Source organism: Andrographis paniculata, unplaced genomic scaffold (genome assembly GCF_009805555.1).
Source record: "Andrographis paniculata isolate CXL003 unplaced genomic scaffold, ASM980555v1 Contig53END, whole genome shotgun sequence".
In the NCBI taxonomy this organism is placed as follows: Eukaryota; Viridiplantae; Streptophyta; class Magnoliopsida; order Lamiales; family Acanthaceae; genus Andrographis; species Andrographis paniculata.
The window spans coordinates 633953-655830 of NW_026137588.1; the positions used below are offsets into that span (position 1 = coordinate 633953).

The 21878-nt window shown below is 33.7% G+C and overlaps 4 protein-coding genes across 6 annotated transcripts; all 4 read left to right on the forward strand.

Moving 5' to 3' along the window:
• The first annotated feature begins 779 nt into the window (after positions 1 to 779).
• On the forward strand, positions 780 to 4175 carry LOC127255219 (50S ribosomal protein L19-2, chloroplastic-like). Its single transcript, XM_051280666.1, has 5 exons — positions 780 to 1085; positions 1805 to 2044; positions 2166 to 2252; positions 2599 to 2732; positions 3822 to 4175. The coding sequence occupies exons 1-5, from the start codon at positions 918 to 920 to the stop codon at positions 3925 to 3927; spliced, it is 735 nt and encodes a 244-aa protein (XP_051136623.1). The 5' UTR covers positions 780 to 917; the 3' UTR covers positions 3928 to 4175.
• A 2079-nt stretch (positions 4176 to 6254) lies between these two features.
• LOC127255218 (probable serine/threonine-protein kinase WNK3) lies at positions 6255 to 11085 on the forward strand. The gene is made up of 9 exons (XM_051280665.1): positions 6255 to 6744; positions 6957 to 6994; positions 7111 to 7338; positions 7425 to 7648; positions 7749 to 7906; positions 9219 to 9402; positions 9482 to 9607; positions 9849 to 10591; positions 10697 to 11085. Exons 1-9 carry the CDS (start codon positions 6655 to 6657, stop codon positions 10829 to 10831), a joined length of 1926 nt encoding a protein of 641 aa, XP_051136622.1. The 5' UTR covers positions 6255 to 6654; the 3' UTR covers positions 10832 to 11085.
• Positions 11086 to 11472: 387 nt separating this feature from the next.
• On the forward strand, positions 11473 to 13236 carry LOC127255127 (elongation factor Tu, chloroplastic). Its single transcript, XM_051280519.1, has one exon. The coding sequence runs from the start codon at positions 11561 to 11563 to the stop codon at positions 12989 to 12991; it is 1431 nt and encodes a 476-aa protein (XP_051136476.1). The 5' UTR covers positions 11473 to 11560; the 3' UTR covers positions 12992 to 13236.
• Positions 13237 to 13355: 119 nt separating this feature from the next.
• LOC127255126 (pentatricopeptide repeat-containing protein At3g48250, chloroplastic) lies at positions 13356 to 20741 on the forward strand. 3 transcript variants are annotated; one of them, XM_051280516.1, is made up of 3 exons: positions 13356 to 14148; positions 14935 to 15077; positions 18772 to 20741. In XM_051280516.1, the coding sequence occupies exons 1-3, from the start codon at positions 14060 to 14062 to the stop codon at positions 20670 to 20672; spliced, it is 2133 nt and encodes a 710-aa protein (XP_051136473.1). In that variant the 5' UTR covers positions 13356 to 14059; the 3' UTR covers positions 20673 to 20741. The 3 variants fall into 3 exon arrangements, with proteins under 3 accessions (XP_051136473.1, XP_051136475.1, XP_051136474.1); XM_051280518.1 differs by lacking the exon at positions 13356 to 14148 and having other exon boundaries at positions 14949 to 15077; positions 18767 to 20740; XM_051280517.1 differs by lacking the exon at positions 13356 to 14148 and having other exon boundaries at positions 15063 to 15077; positions 18640 to 20739.
• The last annotated feature ends 1137 nt before the right edge of the window (positions 20742 to 21878 follow it).

Genomic DNA, 21878 nt, shown 5'->3' on the forward strand with positions numbered 1-21878 from the left:
AATGATATTTGTACAAAAAAAAAAATTGTATAAATATAAGAATATTTTCAATATTAAGTATAAAATGTGACCCTTAAAAACGGACAGATTGAGTATATTATAAGAGTGTGTTTACTTTACGAAGATTATAATACTTTTTACGAAGATTATAATACATAGTATTATTTTAATGAATTATATAATCATAGAATAAAATAATACTCATATGTTTCCTTTAATAGATTATTGTGCGAAGATTCTAAATTTTTATTTTTTTGTAAAATACCCTTAATTATATAATAAAAGTAATACTATGTTAACTATTAATAAAGATAGAATAATATTTTTAACATTAATACAAAGTATGTAAGATTACGGTGGATAAAATAATATTATTTACCGGTGGTAATCATACAAAGTAAACACACTTTAAGGATAAAATAGTTTTTATATACAAAACTATTATATTTATAAAATGGACGGATGAAGTAAATATTAAAATTTGTTTGATTCTATTTAATTTAAACTTAATATTTTTATAAAAAAAAAAAAAGAATAGTAGGATTTTATTAAAAATAAAATAAAATAAATAAATATTAATTATTTATATGAAAATTAAAATAAAAGACATATTTATTTTTGTTCGGGCCAGAAACGGCCCAGCAAAACACAAACCAACTGTTACCAAAATAATTTGAGAATACCCGGACCCGGTTTTTGGACGGAGCGGGTCTTGGGTCCGGAAACCGGATGAACCCGATCCAGTCCCTCCCACACTCACTCTCGATTAGGGTTTAGGGTCTCTCGCTTTTTGAAACCAAATTCCGTTCAATCCTAAGGCTAGCGATCGATCTTTTCAGGAATTGCTGGGATTCAAGCTCTGATTCGACATTGTTGTGAATAGTGGTTCTTTTCGTCCATTACTCCGAGGCGTAGAAATGCAGTCTCTGTATGGTAAACTTCGGGTGGTAGCGAGGCAAACGATCGGCAATCTGAAAACTGTGGAATCAATTGCGCCATTCGAATCAAATTTGTCGAGGCACGCGTTGAGTCGGTCTTCGGCGTTCATTTCTGACCATTTTGGGTCTTGTTCCCTGTTCCGGTTGGTATGTTCTGTTTATATTTGTTTGCTGATTGCTTGTTTATCGATATGTGTTTTTGGGGAAGATTCAGTTCGTTTGTGTTGGTTTTAATATGAATATTGGGTTTGAAAATCATTTCTACATTCTGTAATGCACATTATGTAATTCTGGTAATCTGATTGGTTGAATGAATGTTAGAGAAGCTACAAATGAAGATGGAATGATATTTTGGGGACAATTAAAATTGAGAATCGAGCAAAACTAACATAAGAGGCGTAGGGATGTAGAAAGGAGATCAAATCAACCTATTTTGATCTAGGAATCGATCAATTCGACATGCCCATTGTTATGTTTTTCGTGTTGATCCAAGGATCTGATTGTCCGGTTGGTTAAATATCGTTGTTAATGAGAATCATAGTTGGCTATAAACTTGTAATTAACGACAGATCGATTGAATTTATAGCTTTGTTGTTAAAGGTTTTCGACTCGGTAGAGTAATCTTCAATCGGGCATCAATTATTCGAATTTTCGATTTAGTTCATCATCTCGTGTTTGATATTTTGCTATTATTGTACTACATTGTAAACCTTGACTCCGATTTCAAATCGACTTATGTAAAAGTATGACTATCTGATGAGATTTGTACTAATTTGATCTGTTGAAGTTCAACCGAAGAACACTAGGGAGTGTGTAACTTTATAGTTTCATCCAAGTTTGTTAAAATCGATGATTTTCTTCTTCAGAATCAAAATCTTCACACACGAACAGTCGAACCCACTTATTCTGGAAGTTATGGTGTACCTTCAGCATTGTCGTCCCAAGCTACAAGCTCAAGCTTGAATCACTCAGCTTCAATGGTGTTCAAGTTGTTGTCTAGAAATATGACGACGGAAGCAGCTTCGCAAGATGTTTCTCCTTCTCCTGCTGTACCCGAACGCATCAAATTCAAGAGACTCGATAAAACAGCCAGACACATTATGCAGGCAGCAATTTTAGACGAGCTCTTCTCCCTTCGACATTTGTATTATACCGTAATATAACTGATCATACTCAGTACTTGATAAAATGTTGTGTTCTTTTGGCTTTTTTTAATGCAAACTGCAGATTATTGATAAAGAAGCAGTCGAGGATGTGAAAACAAGCCGAGAGATACCGGAAATAAAGCCTGGGTATATCGTCCAATTGAAAGTGGTAAAAGATTATACTTTTTACGGTTGTTTATATATTCTTGTCCTGATGCTTATGGTGTGTTTGTTTGGCGGATTTCTCCATATTTCTACTATTTATAAAAAAAAAATTCCCTTAAAAACATCAAATCAAATATCTATTTTTTTATATTTTATATGATACTAAAAATCAATTTTACATTCAAAACATTACATCAATATCTATTTATATTACATTATACAATTATTTCAGTTCAAAATTTTTACTATTTAAATTGCAACTCAAAATCCAAACTCCCAAACAAACACACCCTTAGTTGAAAATTTGTTATCAGTTTTTGTTTGAAGTAGCGATGACCTATTTTCTGCAGGAAGTACCTGAGAACAGAAGGCGTACATCGATGTTGAAAGGCGTAGTTATAGCCAGGCGTAATGCTGGTTTAAATACTACCTTTAGAATAAGAAGGCTTGTAGCGGGAGTTGGGATCGAAAATGTCTTCCATCTGTGAGTATTTAGTATTGATTTTTGCTGGATCTCAAAACCTATAAATCTTCATTTTTATTTTTTATTTTTTTATATTGCATATCGATAACCTCTATTTTGTGATTTCGGTATTTCCATTTGTTACTTGTTCTTTGTGTGCTAACCTTATCGATCCTCGGTGGGGGTAAGACTACATTTCAAATCCTAAATTGAATTTGTGACATTTCACGTGATCTTCATTAGATATGTTTTGAGAGTATTTTTGAGTTTTGAAGAGTTTTGCAAAAAGTAAATAATTGTCGATGTTTTGTATAAAAAATAAGTGTTTGATCTGCAATTTTCTTAAAAGATATTGTTGATGAATAATTTCAAAAGCTATTAACATGAAAATAGAGCTTTGATGTTTGATCCAGACTCCAAAACAAAAAAAGATGACGATTTTGTATGAATGCTGATGCGCTGTTTTCTCGTAGACTATGAATATAAGATGTTGACTCATCCCGAGTGCATACCATCTGTGACCTTGATTGTGTAGAAAAGCTTTTTTCGAAGAAATTCGCTGGTGTTATGGTTATGGTTGCCTGTGTTTTGTATAGAAAATAAGTTTTTGATGTAATATTTTATAAAAAAAATAAGTTTTTGATTTGATTTTTTTTTTTTTTTTTTGTAAATTCGCTAGTGTCAAAAGTGATTTGACATTATATGAAAATAGAGTTTGATGCCTGATCCAGGATAAGTATTTCGTGTGAATGTCAGATGCTCCATTTTCCCATAGACAATATGACTATAAGATATGAATTCTTCCCGAGTGCATACCATCTATGATCTCGCCTGTATAGAAAAGATTTTTTCTGTGTTTGTTTGTGGGTTTGAGTTTTTGGGAATAGTTGTTTGATTTGATAGAAATAGATGTCATGCTTTGAATGTAAAATAAATTTATAGTATAATATAAAAAAATAATAATAATTGTTTAATTTAATATTTTTAGATGAAAAAAAAAATTTGAATAATAAAAATATGTGGTAAAATCCACGAAAGAACACAATCTTTATTTTTGTCGAAAAAAAATAAAATCTAATGTTACAAGTTATATTCGATGGTTGATGACAGGTATTCGCCAAATATAAAGAAGATCAAAGTGTTGGACAAGAAGAAAGTGAGGAGAGCCAAGCTATACTATTTAAGAGACAAAATGAACGCGCTCAAGAGGCAATAATAAATGCCATCTTGTTTAGCTTGTGGATGCAAAAAAATAAATAAAAAGGTATGTTTACATAATGCTTTGTGGGCTCTATATGTCGAGAAGAAGGATCCGGATTACGTTTAAATTTAATTGCGTATCGCTTAAAGTAGCATTTAGGGGAACCAAAGTTGGTGGAGACATGAGTGGATCGAATAGTTAGCAGCAACAATAGCAATATTGGTTCGATATACATCTTTTTCGAGTATAGAGCTCTTAGAACACTCGTTTGTGCCGAACTTTTAGATTTCTACTACTCGTTGTCTTGCATCGTATGGCTGTTGAAAATTTGTATTGTGACAACACATGGGGTGTCTTTAGGACCCTACCAAATCTTGGCTTTTTTCCTCTAAGTTGTTTTTTGGACTCTTTTGGTAGGGTGTGTTCTTTTGGGGGATTTCTCCATATTTTTACTATTCATCCAATTTTTTCCCTCCAAAAACATCAAATCAAACACTTAATTTTTTTTTTTTTATGTTATATTAAAAATTAATTTTACATTCAAAACATTATATCAACACCTATTTATATCGCATCATACAATTATTCCAATTCAAAAATTTTATTATTCAAAATTCAAATTCCCAAACAAACACACCCTAAATGTACGAGTGTGTTTGTTTGTTGGATTTTTGTCTTTGATTTCATTGTTTCAAGAAAATTTTTCGAGTATATCAAATTAAATAACTATTTCAATTTTTAAAAGTTATTATTCATTGTTAGTAGAAATGTATAAAGTTGTGTTCTTTTGAGGATTTTACTTTTTACTACAAGTTTATTTTATATTTAAAATATCACATTATCGTCTATTTCTATTATATGTCTAATCTAAAGTGGACAATTTAAATGGGATTGAGAGAATATTAAAAATCCAAATCCCAAGACCCAAAACCCAAACATACAAACAAACACATCCCAAGAGATTTTGCATTTTTTTTCCTTTGATTTATGTATAAAGTAATTATATATGTAATAATATATTTATAATTTAAATAAAAATTATTTTGGTATTAATGTATAATTTTTTTTATTAAAATAAAAAATAAATATTTTATAAGTAGAAAATTATGGACAGACAGACAAATAGTAAAGAATGGGTTTTCAGGACCAAGGTTGTCTTCTTTTTTGGTTGAGTTTTAAAAAATTGGTATAAATTTGTTATTAAAATAATATTTGATTGAATATTTTGTGAAATAAAAAATATATTTCTTTTTATTAACCTTTTATATTTGCGAAATTAACACATGTTTTTTTCTTTTTACAAATATATTTCAAACCTACCAACCCAATATGTATTATAAATTCATATGTTTTTTTTTATTAATAGTATTTACTTTTTTTTATTTGGTAATTTTTCATACATTTTACTATTTAATCTCTTAATTTTATTTTAAAAAATATATATATTATATCAAATATTTATTTTTCGGATGAAATATTATATTTAATAATTAATTATTTAAAAAATGTATAAAAAAAACAACAAAAAAAATACATCTCTAATATCGATAAAATAATTATTAAATATGGTATTTTACAAATATATATTGAATATAAATGTACTGGATAAAAATTTCTATTGATGTAAAAATAGAATTAAAAAATCATATAAAGTAAAAAGTAAGAAAATTAGACAATTTTTCACCAAGAACCTTATTGAAATTTGAAAGAAGTATTTACACATCGGTCCCGATTTCTCTTAAAAGGAAAGGGACATTTTTAGAAATATTTTAATTTGTTTATAGTCAATATATTTATTTTCAAATTTAGTAAATATAATTCTCACATATTAATAAAATATTTTTATTTTAAAAGATAAATTACATAATATATTAATGTATTTTATGAAAATGGCATATAATAATAAATTTTATTTATTATATAAAATCTCTTATGTAGGCACAAAATCTGAATATTTTATATTTTGTCCAAAAATAATAATAAAGAATAATTACACTTTTCTAATTTTGTACTCAATGAAAGTAAGTATTGAATTTATATACCTTACAATAAAATAAAAAATAAAAAAAATAAGGTTGACATTTTCTTATTCATTGCTATTGAACAAAAAAGTACTTTATAATAATATAAACAAAATTTATACATCAAATAAAATATATGATTCTATGCAATTTTTATAAAGCACAAGAAAGTTCTTGTGGATTATGGAATTTATCCAATAAACTAGAAATAAGAAGAATTAGAGGGAGACATCGGGTCGGGTATTTTTACTTCGGATAGTTCGGGTCAAGTTCTTAAAAAAGGAGTGAAAACGAAACAGCGAAAAAGCTTAGCTGCCCACATGGAACCCGTTGAGTTGAGTTACAGTCACAGCGACAGCTGATTCGGCTTTCATTTCATTTCATTTCAACCTTCGATCCCATTCCCATTTCCATTCCCAGCAAACCCCAGAAAAGTTCCTTCATCAATCAATGCTATGCAACCCGCAGTTGCAAATTCAACTCCAATTTGATCGATCCATTGATCCATTATTACTCACCTACTACGATCGGATCCCGCGATTTCCGACTGCTCCGCACTTCACGCCAATATTCTATTGCAATTCACTCCTTCAGATTTTCCTGCCGCCGCAAAGTGCTCCGACTTCGCGGCGTAACTGCTTCCAATTACGCCTCCTAGATCTGAATTCGAATGTGCCTTTCCCTCCTCAACTTGCTTCCTTTCTCAATTCGGTAGCAGAAAATGTCGCAGAAGTCGGCGTCGGAACCTGAGCCGGACTCCGACGCCGAACCGGATTTCGTCGAGGTCGATCCCTCCGGTCGCTACGGCCGGGTGCGTATATATACATATATATTCAATCTTTAGTTATCTGTGATTTATGTGTTTACTTTCTGTAAATTGTATGAGGTTTTTCTGCTTTACTCAATTTTCATTATGGTTAGAAATTTATTCGGTTGTTTGGTGTAGTGAAGTTTCGACTTCAGGTTATGTGTGATTGTGATCATTTATGACATTACTGGTTTGTGTGAATTCATGTTTTGCAGTACAAGGAGATATTGGGTAAAGGAGCATACAAGAAAGTGTATCCTTTTTCGATTTTGTTTTTTGTTTGGTTTTATACTTTGATTGCACTTTGAGTTGAATTCTGATTGAAAAAGTGGCTATGGTGAGGCCTTAATTTTGTCGCTGGCAAAATAGATACAGAGCATTTGATGAATGGGAAGGAATTGAGGTGGCTTGGAATCAGGTGAAAGTTACCGATCTTTTGAGGAATTCTGTGGATTTGGAGAGGCTGTATTCGGAAGTGCACTTGCTAAAAACCCTCAAGCACAAGAACATTATCAAGTTGTATCACTCGTGGGTCGATAAGAAGAACGAGCATATCAATTTCATTACAGAGATTTTCACATCCGGGAATCTGAGGCAGTATGTCAAATCCATTGGTGTGCATGTTCTAAAAGCTTAGGTTTTGATTGAAACATGGGCTGAAGTTGGCTGATGTGTTTCCTTAGGTACCGCAAGAAACATAAGCATGTCGACATTAGAGCATTGAAGAAATGGTCTAGACAAATTCTGGAGGGGCTTTCGTATCTCCACGGTCATGATCCGCCTGTTATTCATCGGGATTTGAAGTGCGACAACATTTTTGTTAATGGAAATCAAGGGGAGGTGAAAATTGGCGACTTAGGTCTCGCAGCTATTCTTGAGCAGGCTCGATCAGCTCATAGTGTAATAGGTGAGGCAAGATTTTGTCGTTGCTTTTTATAGAATGGGTTTAGTTTTGTTAGGCGGGAGATGCGATCATTTTTTCTTTTTTAAATGTTGTACGATTCCAGGCACTCCAGAATTCATGGCTCCCGAGCTTTACGAGGAGGAGTACAACGAGCTAGTGGATGTTTATGCATTTGGGATGTGTTTGCTCGAGCTAGTGACCCTTGAGTACCCATATGTCGAATGTTCCAACGCCGCTCAGATATATAAGAAAGTGACAACAGTAAGTTGTTCTTGACCTTGGGATTTCGGTTTTATTCTTGTTAGTATCTTTCCTTGATGAGCTTCGACTAGTGAAAGTGTTGATTGAACCCAAAGAACATGAGAATGTTTGTTAATATACTGTAATGCTTGTTATAATACATAGTTCAGGAAATGGTAATAATAAAATAAGAAGAGGTTGTAAAGAACGCTAGGAATTAAGCTATGTTGGTTGATATTTAACCCTACATTTGATTGCTGTTGTTATAGCCTACACTCATGCCTACGATTAGCTGTGTTAACTAAGTATTGCAATTTAAGAGCTTCGAGAGGTTCAACCATTTGATAACCAGTGTCATTTTTATTTTATTATTTTTATAGATGTTCATTATGACTTGAGACAAATAAGTTTCAATCAATTCTTTCTATTCTGACTTAAGGTTCAAAAACTGACACAAAAATTTCCTTTCTGTCATTGTTGATTGACTATATAATGCAATTAATAATGCATATTTCTATAATTTAAACTTTTAGGTGAGATGATCATTTAAATTTATTTGTGTGTGTATATATATGTTTTATTGTAAAATATAATTTTTTGGATAATATCTACATAGAATCAGAGCGGAACGATCCGTGTTCGTTGCACCGCTCTCCTTAGAAAAAAGAATAATAACAATAATTGTTCCTGTGCAAGATTCGTATGTGACGTAAATTCACTTTGCACGTGAGGGGCTTGTTGGATTATATAATATAATTAATGATGCTATTCCTAATAACTTAACTTTTTATGTAAAATGGTCATTTGACAGTCATCCTCGACCAAACCATTGCTCGTAACCCACAAATCTATTTCCCAATTCACTCATGTTCTTTGTTCTTTTTTCTTATCATATAATAAAGATCTTTATTCTTGCTACCAAGAACCGACGTATTTAGGTACCAATATTAATGATTCTGTTAGAAAACAATGAGATTTTGTAATGCGATAGCTCCATTAAGTTAATTTGTTAAGATTGAGTTATCTCTTTGCTCGGCATCTCCTTATCGTTTATATACTCCTCTGATGGATCAGCTATTGCTATTTGTCTTCAACATTTACATAGAAAATTCCTGAAGTAGTTGTGAATCTTTTGGGGTTCATTATGAATGCTCTCAATGTTCTTTAAACGACAAAAATCGACTCGCTGTCTTTATTTTATTAGGCTGTTTTTATAAATGCAATTTTCTCATTTGAACGGATGTCTTGACTCAGAAACAGAACAATGCATGCTGATTATCTTTCGAAATCAGCCAAATTTCTCTTTATATTAACCTTTTTATGCTCATTGAAGGGAGTCAAGCCTGCCTCATTAGGAAAAGTGAAAGATCCGGGAGTCCGAAAATTCATAGAGAAATGCATTGCAGAAGTCTCGGAACGTTTATCCGCCAAAGAACTGCTGATGGATCCGTTTCTTCAACCAGACAACGAGTTTGGGAATATGCATTGTTCTCCACCACCACCTCAGTCGACAGCAGGTTCAGTTTTGACAATGTTATCTTTTATTTCTGCATTTTAATCACTCTTTTTCCCTGATTTCGAACACCGTGTATGCAGATGATAACAACAACCAAAAAGCTACAGAAGAGACTCTGCTTGAGGATGGTCGAGATTTCATCGTGGAGGGACAGAGACAAGACCACGACACAATTTTTTTGCGTCTTCGGATAGCTGATTCGACAGGTTTTTTTACCTTTCTTTTAGTTTCCTGTAGTAAATCGAATCTCGGAAATATGGCAACTATATAATAGATTTTTTGCCATTGATGGAACTCACTTATGCCGAGTGAGCAAATCTTGTTAATTTTAAGGCTTAAAATCTTGTTTTAGTAGGACTACAAAATAAAGCGAGTTCGTTATAATTTTTTTTTTTTAATTTTGATCACTCAAGTATCTAATTTTATTAGTGGTGTTAACTAACACAGGTTATATTCGGAACATTCACTTTCCTTTCGATATCTCGGTGGACACTTCAACTAACGTTGCCGGGGAAATGGTCGAAGCACTGGACTTGACTATCAACGATGTTTCTGTCATCGCCGCAATGATCGATTCTGAAATTCAGTCGATCATCCCCGACTGGGAGCCAAGACAAGTTGCAGCCAACACCACTTCTTCGGAAAAAGAAATTCTTGAAAGCAGCAGCGAGGCGTGGGATGACGAAGCGTCCAACACAGCCACCGACCCGAGTAAATCCGACGCCAGCACTCTCGAAAGGATGCCGCCGGGATGGGAAATGTGGTCCGAATCTTACAAATCGAACGGAGAAATCCCGCCGTTACTCCGCAATTTGGCGACTTCCAGAGACAACCTGTCGAAACATGTCAGCGAGCTCGATTCTAACGACAATGGCGACAGAAAACCGGTGATCGATTCATCTGACGATGGTACATCCAGCGTTTGGGAGGAAAGTATGACCCCAAATAAAGTCGATTCAGACAACATCGAAAACGTCTTCGAACAGCTCGAACATGTCCTGGACAGGCAGCAGCAGGAGCTGAAAGAACTTCAGGCGAAGCACGAAATCGCCATCATGGACATCTTAAAGAAACTTCCGAAGGAGATTTGCCAGAGCGTGCTCCGCAGCTGTAGGAAGAAGAGATCTGATCGTATCCTCGACATCAAGAAACACCCGCGCCGAACCCTTCGACCCGTCTTCGTCGATGATGTAAGTCCCGCAATCACTTCCCGAACTCCGTCACTGCACAAGCATGGCACGTCTATTTACCGTCTCTAGCCTTTTAATTACGATTTCGATGTCCTCGTCCTGAAGGTTTCAAGTTATTCTAGAATTATGAAAATGTTCGGCAATATCGTCAGGAGAGGGAAGAGACTCGGCGCCATCATCGACAAATGCGTCCGCCGACGATCTCCGTCGCGCTCGTGCTTTAACAGCATCAAATTCTGACCTTTGCGAAAGGCGTTGCGGCAAAGCTGTAGCTTTTATAGGTGTGTTAGCATTATACCGTTCGATCCCAAGCAGAGGCACGACGATGGACCCGACTCGACGGGATTTCGAAAATCGGTAAGAAAGAATCGTATGTTTGTTTTGTGTTTTAGATTATAAGTGTACAGATTGATCTGTTGATGGGTGTTTGTAGAGTTAGTTTTGTTGGTTGGTTTTAGTTTTGTTTTATGTTAGTTGAATGAAATATTTGAACACCTTTTTGTGTGATTGCTCTTGGTGTGAGTGATTATTTGGTTTTTTTTTTAAAAAAAAATAGATAGTGTAATCTTTCGGACCATTTCTTACCGGAACGATTATTTTTAGCACTTAATAGAATTATCATTTCGTGCTTGGATTGTAACTTAGGCAAAATGAAAGTAATTGCAAAATGGTCCTTAATTTAGATGTCCAAATTTGAAGAGTGGCCTAAATTAGCAAACGTGGCGGAAACAAACACACACCCAAATTAGCAATCCGGATCATCCATATTCAAAACGGATCATAATCCTGGCCACACACGTGTCATCTTCTGATGCCGGTAGATCAGAAATCCCATGCCTCCCCTAATCTCCCATTTCTACTTAGAATGAGAGGTCCTCTTTGCAGATAGATAAAACCCCAATTCCCTTCCACTCTCCACTTTCTCGCTCATCCTCTCTCCCTCTCTCTCTCTCTACAATATCCTCCGCCATGGCCACAATCTCCGCCGCCGCCGCCGCTACTGTTTCGAAGCTTGCATTTGTCTCATCGGCGCCTCCGGTGGGAAACCCTAAACCGTTGAAGCCTGCTAAAGTTGTTTTCTCTTCGTCCTTCGCTCCGTCCTCCACCGCTCTCTTCTTCCGCTCCTCCACCGCCGCCGCCCCCCGCTGCCGCCGCGGATTTTCCGTCCGCGCCGCCCGGGGGAAGTTCGAGCGGAAGAAGCCGCACGTGAACATCGGTACAATCGGCCACGTCGACCACGGCAAGACCACGCTCACGGCCGCCCTGACCATGGCGCTGGCCTCGCTTGGAAACTCTGCGCCTAAGAAATACGACGAAATTGACGCGGCGCCGGAGGAGAGGGCTCGGGGTATCACGATTAACACCGCTACCGTGGAGTACGAGACCGAGAATCGCCACTACGCTCACGTGGATTGCCCTGGCCACGCGGATTACGTAAAGAACATGATTACCGGCGCCGCTCAAATGGACGGAGCTATTCTGGTGGTTTCCGGCGCCGACGGTCCGATGCCGCAGACGAAGGAGCACATTCTGCTGGCGAAACAGGTCGGAGTTCCGAACATGGTGGTTTTCCTGAACAAGCAGGATCAGGTCGATGATGAGGAGCTTCTCCAATTGGTGGAATTGGAGGTACGGGAGCTGCTTTCATCTTATGAATTTCCCGGTGATGATATTCCGATTGTTTCCGGTTCTGCTTTGCTAGCTCTAGAAGCTTTAATGGCGAATCCCGGCCTTAAAAGAGGGGAAAATGAGTGGGTAGATAAAATCTATCAGTTAATGGATGAGGTAGATAATTACATTCCAGTTCCTCAGAGACAGACTGATTTGCCGTTCTTGATGGCTATAGAGGATGTGTTTTCGATTACCGGTAGAGGGACAGTGGCAACGGGGAGGGTGGAGAGGGGTACAATTAGGATAGGTGAGACTGTGGATATTGTGGGGTTGAGGGAGACTAGGGCAACAACAGTGACAGGTGTGGAGATGTTTCAGAAGACATTGGATGAGGCAATGGCCGGCGATAATGTGGGATTGTTGTTGAGAGGCGTTCAGAAAATCGATATCCAGAGAGGGATGGTGTTGGCGAAGCCAGGGACGATTACGCCCCACAGGAAGTTTACGGCGATTGTTTACGTGTTGAAGAAGGAGGAGGGTGGGAGGCACTCGCCATTCTTTTCGGGTTACAGGCCTCAGTTTTACATGAGGACTACTGATGTGACGGGGAAGGTGAACAATATCATGAATGACAAGGATGAGGAGTCGAAGATGGTGATGCCCGGTGATCGAGTGAAGATGGAGGTTGAGCTAATTAATCCGATTGCTTGTGAGCAGGGAATGAGATTTGCGATCAGGGAGGGCGGTAAAACTGTCGGTGCTGGGGTCATTCAATCGATTATTGAGTAGGATGTTGAGGTTTTAATTTCCGCGTTTGAGTAAAAGGTTGTTGGGGACGAGAGAGCATTGCCCGATGTTGTGAAGTTGGGTTTGTTTCTCTATGCCGCAAGATCTTGTGTTAATTGTCTTATATGATGGGAATGTTTTGAATTTGAATTTTGTGTTGCATTATTTGACTAGTAGTTTAGATTCAAGAACACTTTTGTGATTATTCCAAAGTTTTCATAATACTGCTGCTTTTTTTGTTTCGCTTACCTGTGATGTTCTTTTAGTAACTTATAGCCGCACAATTGATGAAATTGATGAAATGGAACCTATTCCTCTGCATTGGCTATCTGAAGTAAGGTAAGTTTTTGATCTTCTTGAGAATTGATTTTTGATGATTGTTTCTTAGCTTTGAAACTTGAATTTGATCTTCTTATTATGTTTTAGTAATGAACTTCTGATGAGCTTTAGCTTATGATTTTATATTTTTTCTTTGAAGGCTGATGTTTGGTTTGAGCACAGGTATTGAATAGGAATGTCTATTTGATTGAGAACATTTCTGTATCCAAAACACTCAGCATTCGAGAGGTTTGGGGAATACAAAATTCGTGGAAATCATTTCCAAATTTTGATTTTCTTATTTTACAGCTTTGTGGATTCAAGTCATCCAAGTGGTGATGTTCTTGTAATCCATCGACTATTTTCTCCATTGCTTCATTAATTTATTACACAATCTGTGATCGTCAATGCAGATTTCATCAAAAGATTACGACCATCTGACTGGGTAGTGAGGCTATGAATAAATACATCATTAGGATCGTATTTGATGACCTCGAATAAAAATCTTTCCAGTTGATTTTTTCTACATTTTACATCATGCATTCATAATTACAGTGAATATTGCAATACATACTCATTGAATAGTTTTATGGATATCTTAGTCGCAGCTTTTAGATCTTCAGACATTCCCTCAATCTTTAGAAATAAGTTTGAGATGTCTAACATTTAATTTACTTTATAAATATGGATCATCTTGAAGCATCAACAGTTTAAAAAAATAGTCAAGATTAGAAGCTCCTGGAGGAATACGGCATGCTTCCTTCTCTCCTCATTGGCTGGTTCCTCAATTTGGCAAGTTTTGTAGCTGCAGGAAGAAACTATGGCATCATCCCTTCTCCTAGGTAAATTTCACCTTACTTGTTACCTTATGTTATTTGTACTTAAAATTAACTTAATTTGCTAGAGTGCTCGCATTTTGATTGAAAGTGTGTTAACTTGTGATGTTTTTGTGGTTTGGATTGTTTTTTATTTGAATCTTTTTCCGGCGGACAAGAATGTTTGGATACGATGTTTTGTATAGACTTCATTATTAGGAAATGATGTTTTTAGGTTAGAAAAAGTTTTTTACTGTAGATCGAATAATATGAATAGTGTGTTGTAAAAAAGTTGTTCTTGCTTCCTATATTTATACCCCTTAGATTTCTTACTTTAGATAAATTTTGATTTAGCGTTGGATAAATCTTCCAAGTTTTGATTTGGGTTGAAAAATTTTGGTTTGGGTTTGATATTAAAAAATATTGATGGGACGTGTTTTCTGAGAAGAATTTTATTTATTTATTTTTTTTTTATGAAAAACGCAGAGTTCAAATAGTAAAATCTGTACATTTCAATTTCCTTGCATATGCTTATATAAATTATACGGATTTGGATATATGCTTTTTGACCATTTCGATTGTGTGACAGAAAATGAACAGTCTTTTTTAAATATATAGATATATTTGTCTTCGACATAATGTCTCAAAACAATTGAACTATATGACTAGCTACAATAAGATTGATTTGAAGAACGATAATCCTCGAATAATTGTTGAAATTTTTACTAAGAAATATTGATTTTGTGAAAGTTTATAGGTATTTCAAAATGTTCTTTAAGAAGAAGCCTAACCTTTCGGCACTATGCGTTGCAGCAACAGCGTCGTCGTGGTGACATTCTTGAGAGGCTGTATGAGGTGTGATGCAGATAAATGGCGCAAGGATGGGATTGGGTGTCGATGGTTTATTACCACCTCTGCACAGACCAGTCATCGAATTTCCCCAGTCTATAAACGAGGTTAGTACTTTCGAGTCCTCGATCTTTTTCGACTTTTCACACCTCTTCCTCACGCACAGCAATGGAAGTTTAATTTCCATTTAGCTTACCATAAAAAGGCCTCAGTTCATCTTCTATTTATGCCTAAGCTTCATCTCTTTAGTTCTTCATTTATAGATGAGGATAAATTAGGTCTTCTACACTTAGAAAAGTCATAATTTTATATAAATATAAATATAAATAAAAATATGAATATGAATAAATAAATATTTAACATATAAATCAATTTATGCATAATGTTTAGCAGCACATCCACCTCAGCACCTATAGTTGGCAAATAAATATGATGAGCAAAATAAGTAGTGTTGATATTATACTTGGTGAAGTACATTCTTTTAAGCAAAATATTAGCATAATATAATACATAACTTAAAACATATGACAGTATTCAACATAATTTATTTTGCAAGATGGTACTTTCTCCGTCGGCCTCTAAGGGTTATATTTGTATAATTTTAAAAATATTTTTGTATTTGTATAATTTTAAAAATATTTTTGTATTTGTATAATCTACAAATGTTCTTCTATTAGTATTATAGGACACTATTAGAAATATTTTTGTAATTTTTTACTAATTTGTATTATGTTTTGATATAATAATTAATATTCAAATATTAATATAAAAAAATAAATGAGACCACCGGAGGGTTACGGAGGTAGTATTATAATTTATAGTATTATTTTAATACTCCCTCCATCAATTTTTATTGTCCTTGAAAGTATATTTGTACGATTTTTTAAGTAATTGTGTTTTGGTATGAATCGACAAACTTATTATTAAAGTAAAGATTAAAAATGATAAATGAATGAAGGGTAAAAAAAGTAAAATTTGTGTAAAAATTAAAATAGAAAGATAGTGGTTGAACATTCCAAATAGAAAAACAGGACATTAGTTTGTGGATGGAGATAGTAGATTATATAATTATGATACATTAATACATCATGTTTATTTATTTGATTAAATATAGGATAAATATTAATTTTTAGTACAACTATTACTTTAGATAAATTAATCCAATTCATTTAGGTAGATTTAATTACTCTATTATTATTATTATAAAAGGTAGATTTAATTAAATTTGAATTTTAAAAGTGAATAAAAGGGACATAAAAACGTAACAATTATAATACTAAGTTAATGTATTTAAAAGTTGCAGCAAATAGGAGAGAAAAGGGTGTTGAAAAGATTATTTGTATTATGAAAGTTGCGTGTGTGTAAAAAGACTGATGATAGAAGGTGAAATAATGACACAGGACGTACGTGGAATCGAGTTTAGTATTTTGTTGTCATTAAATAAATCTATTAAGTTAGCTAATTGTTTTATATTTTCTCTATTCTGCATAATTATGTTTTTTTATTTTTTTTTTATTGTCCTGTTAAATTATACTTTCTCAATCCCACATAAATTGTCCACAATTTTTATCTCTCTTTCACATAATTTGTCTTTTAATTTTTTATAAATATAATTATATTTTAATCATATTTCAAATTTTATAATTTATAATTTTTTTAATTTTAATTATATAATTTAGTTATTTTAATTTTAATTTATAATTATTTTTATTATATCATAATTATGGTTACTAATACACTTTTTAATTATTTACTAATTAAGTAGTATCTAAATTTTCGTATTTACAGTAACATGGACAATTTATCTGGTATCGAGGGAGTATATAATCTATTTGGTTTGAAGAAACTTTTTTGTTTTGCCCCTTAAATTTTTAGACTCCCTCTTCAGTCCACTTTAAAGGTTTACATCTACTTTTTATGTGTTGATATTTGAATATTATTTATTATATCAAAATATAATACAAATTAAATAAAAAAAAATAAAAATACTTTTATTATTAGTGTCTTATAATACAAATATAATATTATTTATATAAAAATTTATACATATATTTTAATGTCAAGTACAACGACGCAAAAGATAAATGTAAACTTTCAAATAGACGGAGAAAAGTATAATCTATCATAAATTAAAAATTTAAAATATCAACTAATTTTAAGTTGTAACAAAGACATCATAGCTGCATTCTATTCTATTATCGGACAAAAAAAAAATCAACATTTGATTCAAAATATCATTATTTATGTTATCATAAGATTAATATGTCTCACATAAAATTATTTCTAATTAAAATGCTAAGCAACACCCATTTGTCTGTTTATTTTGAGTTTGAGTTTTAATTTAAAATATGATATTTTAAAAAAATAAATATATATTTCATATATAAGAATTATCAGAACTATACAGTAAAATAATTAAAAACTTCAATTAAATAGAGCAAATAGGTCAAGGGTGTGTTCTTTTTTCTCCAAAAGTACATACTTGCTTCTTTTTTAAAAAATAAAAAATTAATATATTATATATATTTATTATTTTATTTCCCTCCGTCCCACTACAATAGTCATGTTTATCATTTTTGTCCGTCTTAAAACAATAGTCTCATTTCCATAAATAACTATATCACTATAAAATTATGTTTATTCTTTTATTATTATTACACAATTGTCGTTATCTTTCACACTAATACATTCACAAGGACAAAAAAGTTTTTTACCCGTACTTTTTATTCACTACCGATATAATATCAATATTTTTTAAATCTTATGGCAAACACAACTCAAACTATAGTTTTGGGACGGAGGGAGTATTATTTATACAATTTTCTATATTCTTCACAAAACAAATACACCCTAGTGTTTATATGTATACAAGTATTTGTGGACATAAAGATACATTAAATTTTTAGTTAGTTAAAAGCCTATTTATGTACACTAATAACAAAAATAGGTACTAATTAACATATATTTTATAAAATATTAGTACATGATGTTACTTCTATTTTATGTGCATTGTAGATTTATATATGGGGTGTGTTTGTTTCTTTTTCCTCTTCGAAATATCATATTAAATATTTATTTTATTCTATTTATATTATACTAAAAATTGATTTTACATTTAAAACATCAATCATTTGTATTGTATCATATAACTATTCAAATTCAAAATTTTTATTATTTAAAATTCAATCCAAAATCTACACCTATCTGATACTCTCTCCGTCTCAAAACTATAGTTTGGATTGTATTGGACATGAGATTTAAAGAATATTGATATTATATTAGTAATTGATAAAAAGAGTACGAGTAAAAGACTTTTTTACCCTTATGAGTGTATTAATGTAAAAAATAGTGACAATTGTGTAATAATAATAAAAAGGTAATGGTAGTTTTATAGTAATATTGTTATTTATGAAAATGAGACTATTATTTTGAGACGGACAAAAATAATAAACAAAATTATTGTATTAGGGCGGAGGGAATATATTACTGTGTCAGTAGGTGAAGAATATGGAGTTAGAAATGTGATGTTCACATAAATGTTAACAACCAAAACTATTTGTGGTAGTTTGTAATTTTCTTAAATATCAAATTAAAATATTATTTAAATAAATATTTAAAACCAATTTGAATGTATAATCAAACAATACAAATAATTGATAAATCCAATAGAATCGGGTGGTTATATACGGTCGGATCCGGGCAAATGGGTTGGGTCATTTCGATTCAAATCAAAACCCGTCTAAAGCCCTTCCCAAAACCCTCCGTAACTTCCTCTGCCGCAAAATTCCTTCTCCAGAGCAGCCATGAATGGAGCTAAGAGAATCCTCAGCCGTTGCCGGTTCGCGAATCCTCTAAGGTCGCCGCAGATCTCCAAATATCGCTCTACACCAAAGCAGGTAACTCACTGTTATCATTTCTACACTTTTTCTCCATCGAGAATCCCTACTTTAATCGATTCGAACGCCGCCCTACCTGGACGCCGGAATCATTTCTTCTCGTCGTCGCCGGAATCGCTTGTCGATATTTTCTCATCCGATGATTGGTCGAGTAAGCTGGACGAACACCTCGAATCTTCAAAATTAGGGCTGAATCACGAAACCGTGATTTACGTATTGAAGAAACTGTCGAACGATCCGCGAAAGGCTTCGGAATTCTTCGGATGGGCGGTAGATAAGAACGGATTCGAGCCTAGCTCCTCGATTTATAGCTTGATGCTTAGGATATACGCCAGGAAGGATTTCATGAAGGAATTTTGGGTGACGATTAAGGAAATGAAGGAGAAAGGGTTTTACATCGATGAGGAGACATTTAAGTCGATCTTCGCCATTTTCAGAGGCTTGAAAATGGAGGCTGATGCAACTGCTCTGAAGCATTTCTTCCAAAGGTTGATTGCAGAAAATGCTATGGAGGATTGCGTTAAGCAAGTCGTCGAAACGATTCGATTCTCCGAATGGGGAGTAGATGTCGAAAACAAATTGGAGGCGATGCATTTTGTCGTTTCGGATAATTTTGTTCTTAGAGTGTTGAAGGAGCTTCGATCGAAAGGATGTTCTTCGAAGGCATACAGTTTCTTCAAGTGGATTGAAAATCGTTTAGGCTATAAACACGATAGCGTTACGTATAACGGTGTATTGAGAGTGCTTTGTTGGGAGGATTCGATCGATCGATTTTGGGTCGTTTTGGACGAGATGACGAACGCCGGATTTGAAATCGATTTCGATACGTACGTAAAGGTTTCGCGGCAGCTTCAGAAGAACAAAATGCTGCATGAATCGGTGAGGCTATACGAGCACATGATGAACGGATCGTATAAACCATCGTTAAAGGAATGCAACGTACTATTACGTACACTCGCAACGCACTCGAATCCGGATCTCGATTTGGTTTACAGAGTTGTGAATAAGTTTGAGGAATCGGGAAATTCATTATCGAAGCATATCTACGACGGGATTCATCGATCGCTGACGAGCCTCGGGAAGTTCGCCGAGGCGGAGATAATCGTCGCGACGATGAGGAATGCGGGATTCGAACCCGACAACATTACCTATAGCCAATCGGTGTTCGGGCTTTGCAAGGCGAAGCGTTTCGCCGACGCCCGCAAAATCGTCGACTCGATGACGGGATGTGATCCCGACATCAAGACGTGGACGATTTTAATCAAAGGGCATTGCGACGGCGGCGAGATCGACGGCGCGGTGCTCTGTTTCGGGAGGATGATAGAGGCGGGGTGCGATCCCGACGCGGACGTTCTCGACGTTCTCGTAAACGGGTTTTTGAGTCGAGGGAGGACGTCGGGGGCACGGGAATTGATCGTCGAGCTGGCGGGGGGGCTCCGGGTGGCGCCGTGGCAGTCGACATTCAAGAAGGTGATCGGAAAATTGCTGGCGGAGAGGAAATTGGAGGAGGCGACGGAGGTGCTGCGGGTGATGAAGAAGCAGAAGTATCCGGCGTATACGGAGCCGTTTGTGGAGTATGTTTGTAAGTATGGGACGGTGGCGGAGGCCAGGGAGGTGCTGGCGGCGATGGGCGGCGGGAGTAAGTTTCCGGCGGTGGCGGCGTACCGGAATGTGTTGGGGGGGTTGGTTAAGGAGGGGAGGCTGTCGGAGGCTAATGATTTGTTGTTTAAATGCCCACACCATATTCGTAAGCATCCTTCTGTCATTGAGATTTTTGGCTCTGCTGCTAAATTAAATAGAACTTAGGGATTTTTGTTTAATCCCTTTAGGTGTTAAAATTTTTGGAGTATTTCTTTTTAAGTGAAGAAATGGTTTTCAATATATATATATATATATAATATTTGTAATCTATTTTTGTTTTTTTACAAAAATAAATAAATTAGATAAATATTTTTTTATAATTATAAAGTAAGATTAAAATAATTATTTGATTTAATTAAAATTACAAAATTATAAATTAAAAAATTTAAAATAGGATTAAAATTTAAATTTTTTCAAAACAATAAAAATAATATGAAATGTAGAACAAATAGAAATAATAATATAAACACGATATGTGAGACGAAAATAGTATTAAAATGTAATTATTTTTTATTTCGTCTATCCAGTTCAAATATATATATTCTTTTTGTCCCGCAAGAAGGTTGCAATTTAGTTTTTGCGTATTCAACTTACTTGACAAATATCATTATATTATATTTGTATTATAAGAGATTAATAAACGAACTTTTGCCTTTTTTCTCTTGATTTTTACTACGTATTGATATGAAAAAAAAATATTCTCTTTTATAATTATCGATATAATTTTTTATAAAAATACATCAAACTAAATGCTACTTCATCAGCTTTCTTGTTTTTGAATAGAATTACACTTTAATCTAATTTAAATTTTTTTATATTAGTAATCTAAAATTATTTTTATAATACTGGACGAAAGGAGTACTGAATAAACACATTCCTATTTTTATCTTATACTTTCTTATTGTTAGTTAATATATATTGAGAAAATGTTAGTATTTTCATCTTTAATGTAAGACAAATTTAGTGTTTGTTTACATAGAGGTGGTTATTTGAAAAAAAGTAAAATGTTAATATTTCCTTTCATTATTTTTTTATTTTGATCAATTTCATAACAAGATATTCAAATTTTTTTTTAATAAATGTACTATTTACCTAATATTACAAATACCCTTACAATTTTTAATATATTACACAAATACTATTACATTTATATCAAGCAATACTAATAAGGTCATTTTAGTCATTTATATTTTATTCCTATTATATCTCAATAAAATACTAATATTTTCAAAACTCCGTACAAAATACAAATTGATACATAGTTATAAAATAGATGAAGTATTTGATTTGATATTTTACGAGAGAAAATTTATATTTGTTGTGATATTTTTTGAAAAATAAATAATGTCAAATAAGCAAAAATATGTTGCA

Bases quoted from the DNA above. Each gene is read 5' to 3' on its own strand.
- LOC127255219 (XM_051280666.1), top strand. From the start codon at position 918: ATGCAGTCTCTGTATGGTAAACTTCGGGTGGTAGCGAGGCAAACGATC. The intron at 2,045-2,165 runs GCAGCAATTTTA...TGCAAACTGCAG, and splicing joins CAGCCAGACACATTATGCAG to ATTATTGATAAAGAAGCAGT. The intron at 2,733-3,821 runs GTGAGTATTTAG...GGTTGATGACAG, and splicing joins ATCGAAAATGTCTTCCATCT to GTATTCGCCAAATATAAAGA.
- LOC127255218 (XM_051280665.1), top strand. From the start codon at position 6,655: ATGTCGCAGAAGTCGGCGTCGGAACCTGAGCCGGACTCCGACGCCGAA. The intron at 7,339-7,424 runs GTATGTCAAATC...GTGTTTCCTTAG, and splicing joins ACATCCGGGAATCTGAGGCA to GTACCGCAAGAAACATAAGC. The intron at 7,907-9,218 runs GTAAGTTGTTCT...TGCTCATTGAAG, and splicing joins TATATAAGAAAGTGACAACA to GGAGTCAAGCCTGCCTCATT.
- LOC127255127 (XM_051280519.1), top strand. From the start codon at position 11,561: ATGGCCACAATCTCCGCCGCCGCCGCCGCTACTGTTTCGAAGCTTGCA.
- LOC127255126 (XM_051280516.1), top strand. From the start codon at position 14,060: ATGCTTCCTTCTCTCCTCATTGGCTGGTTCCTCAATTTGGCAAGTTTT. The intron at 14,149-14,934 runs GTAAATTTCACC...TATGCGTTGCAG, and splicing joins GGCATCATCCCTTCTCCTAG to CAACAGCGTCGTCGTGGTGA. The intron at 15,078-18,771 runs GTTAGTACTTTC...TCTCCAGAGCAG, and splicing joins TTCCCCAGTCTATAAACGAG to CCATGAATGGAGCTAAGAGA.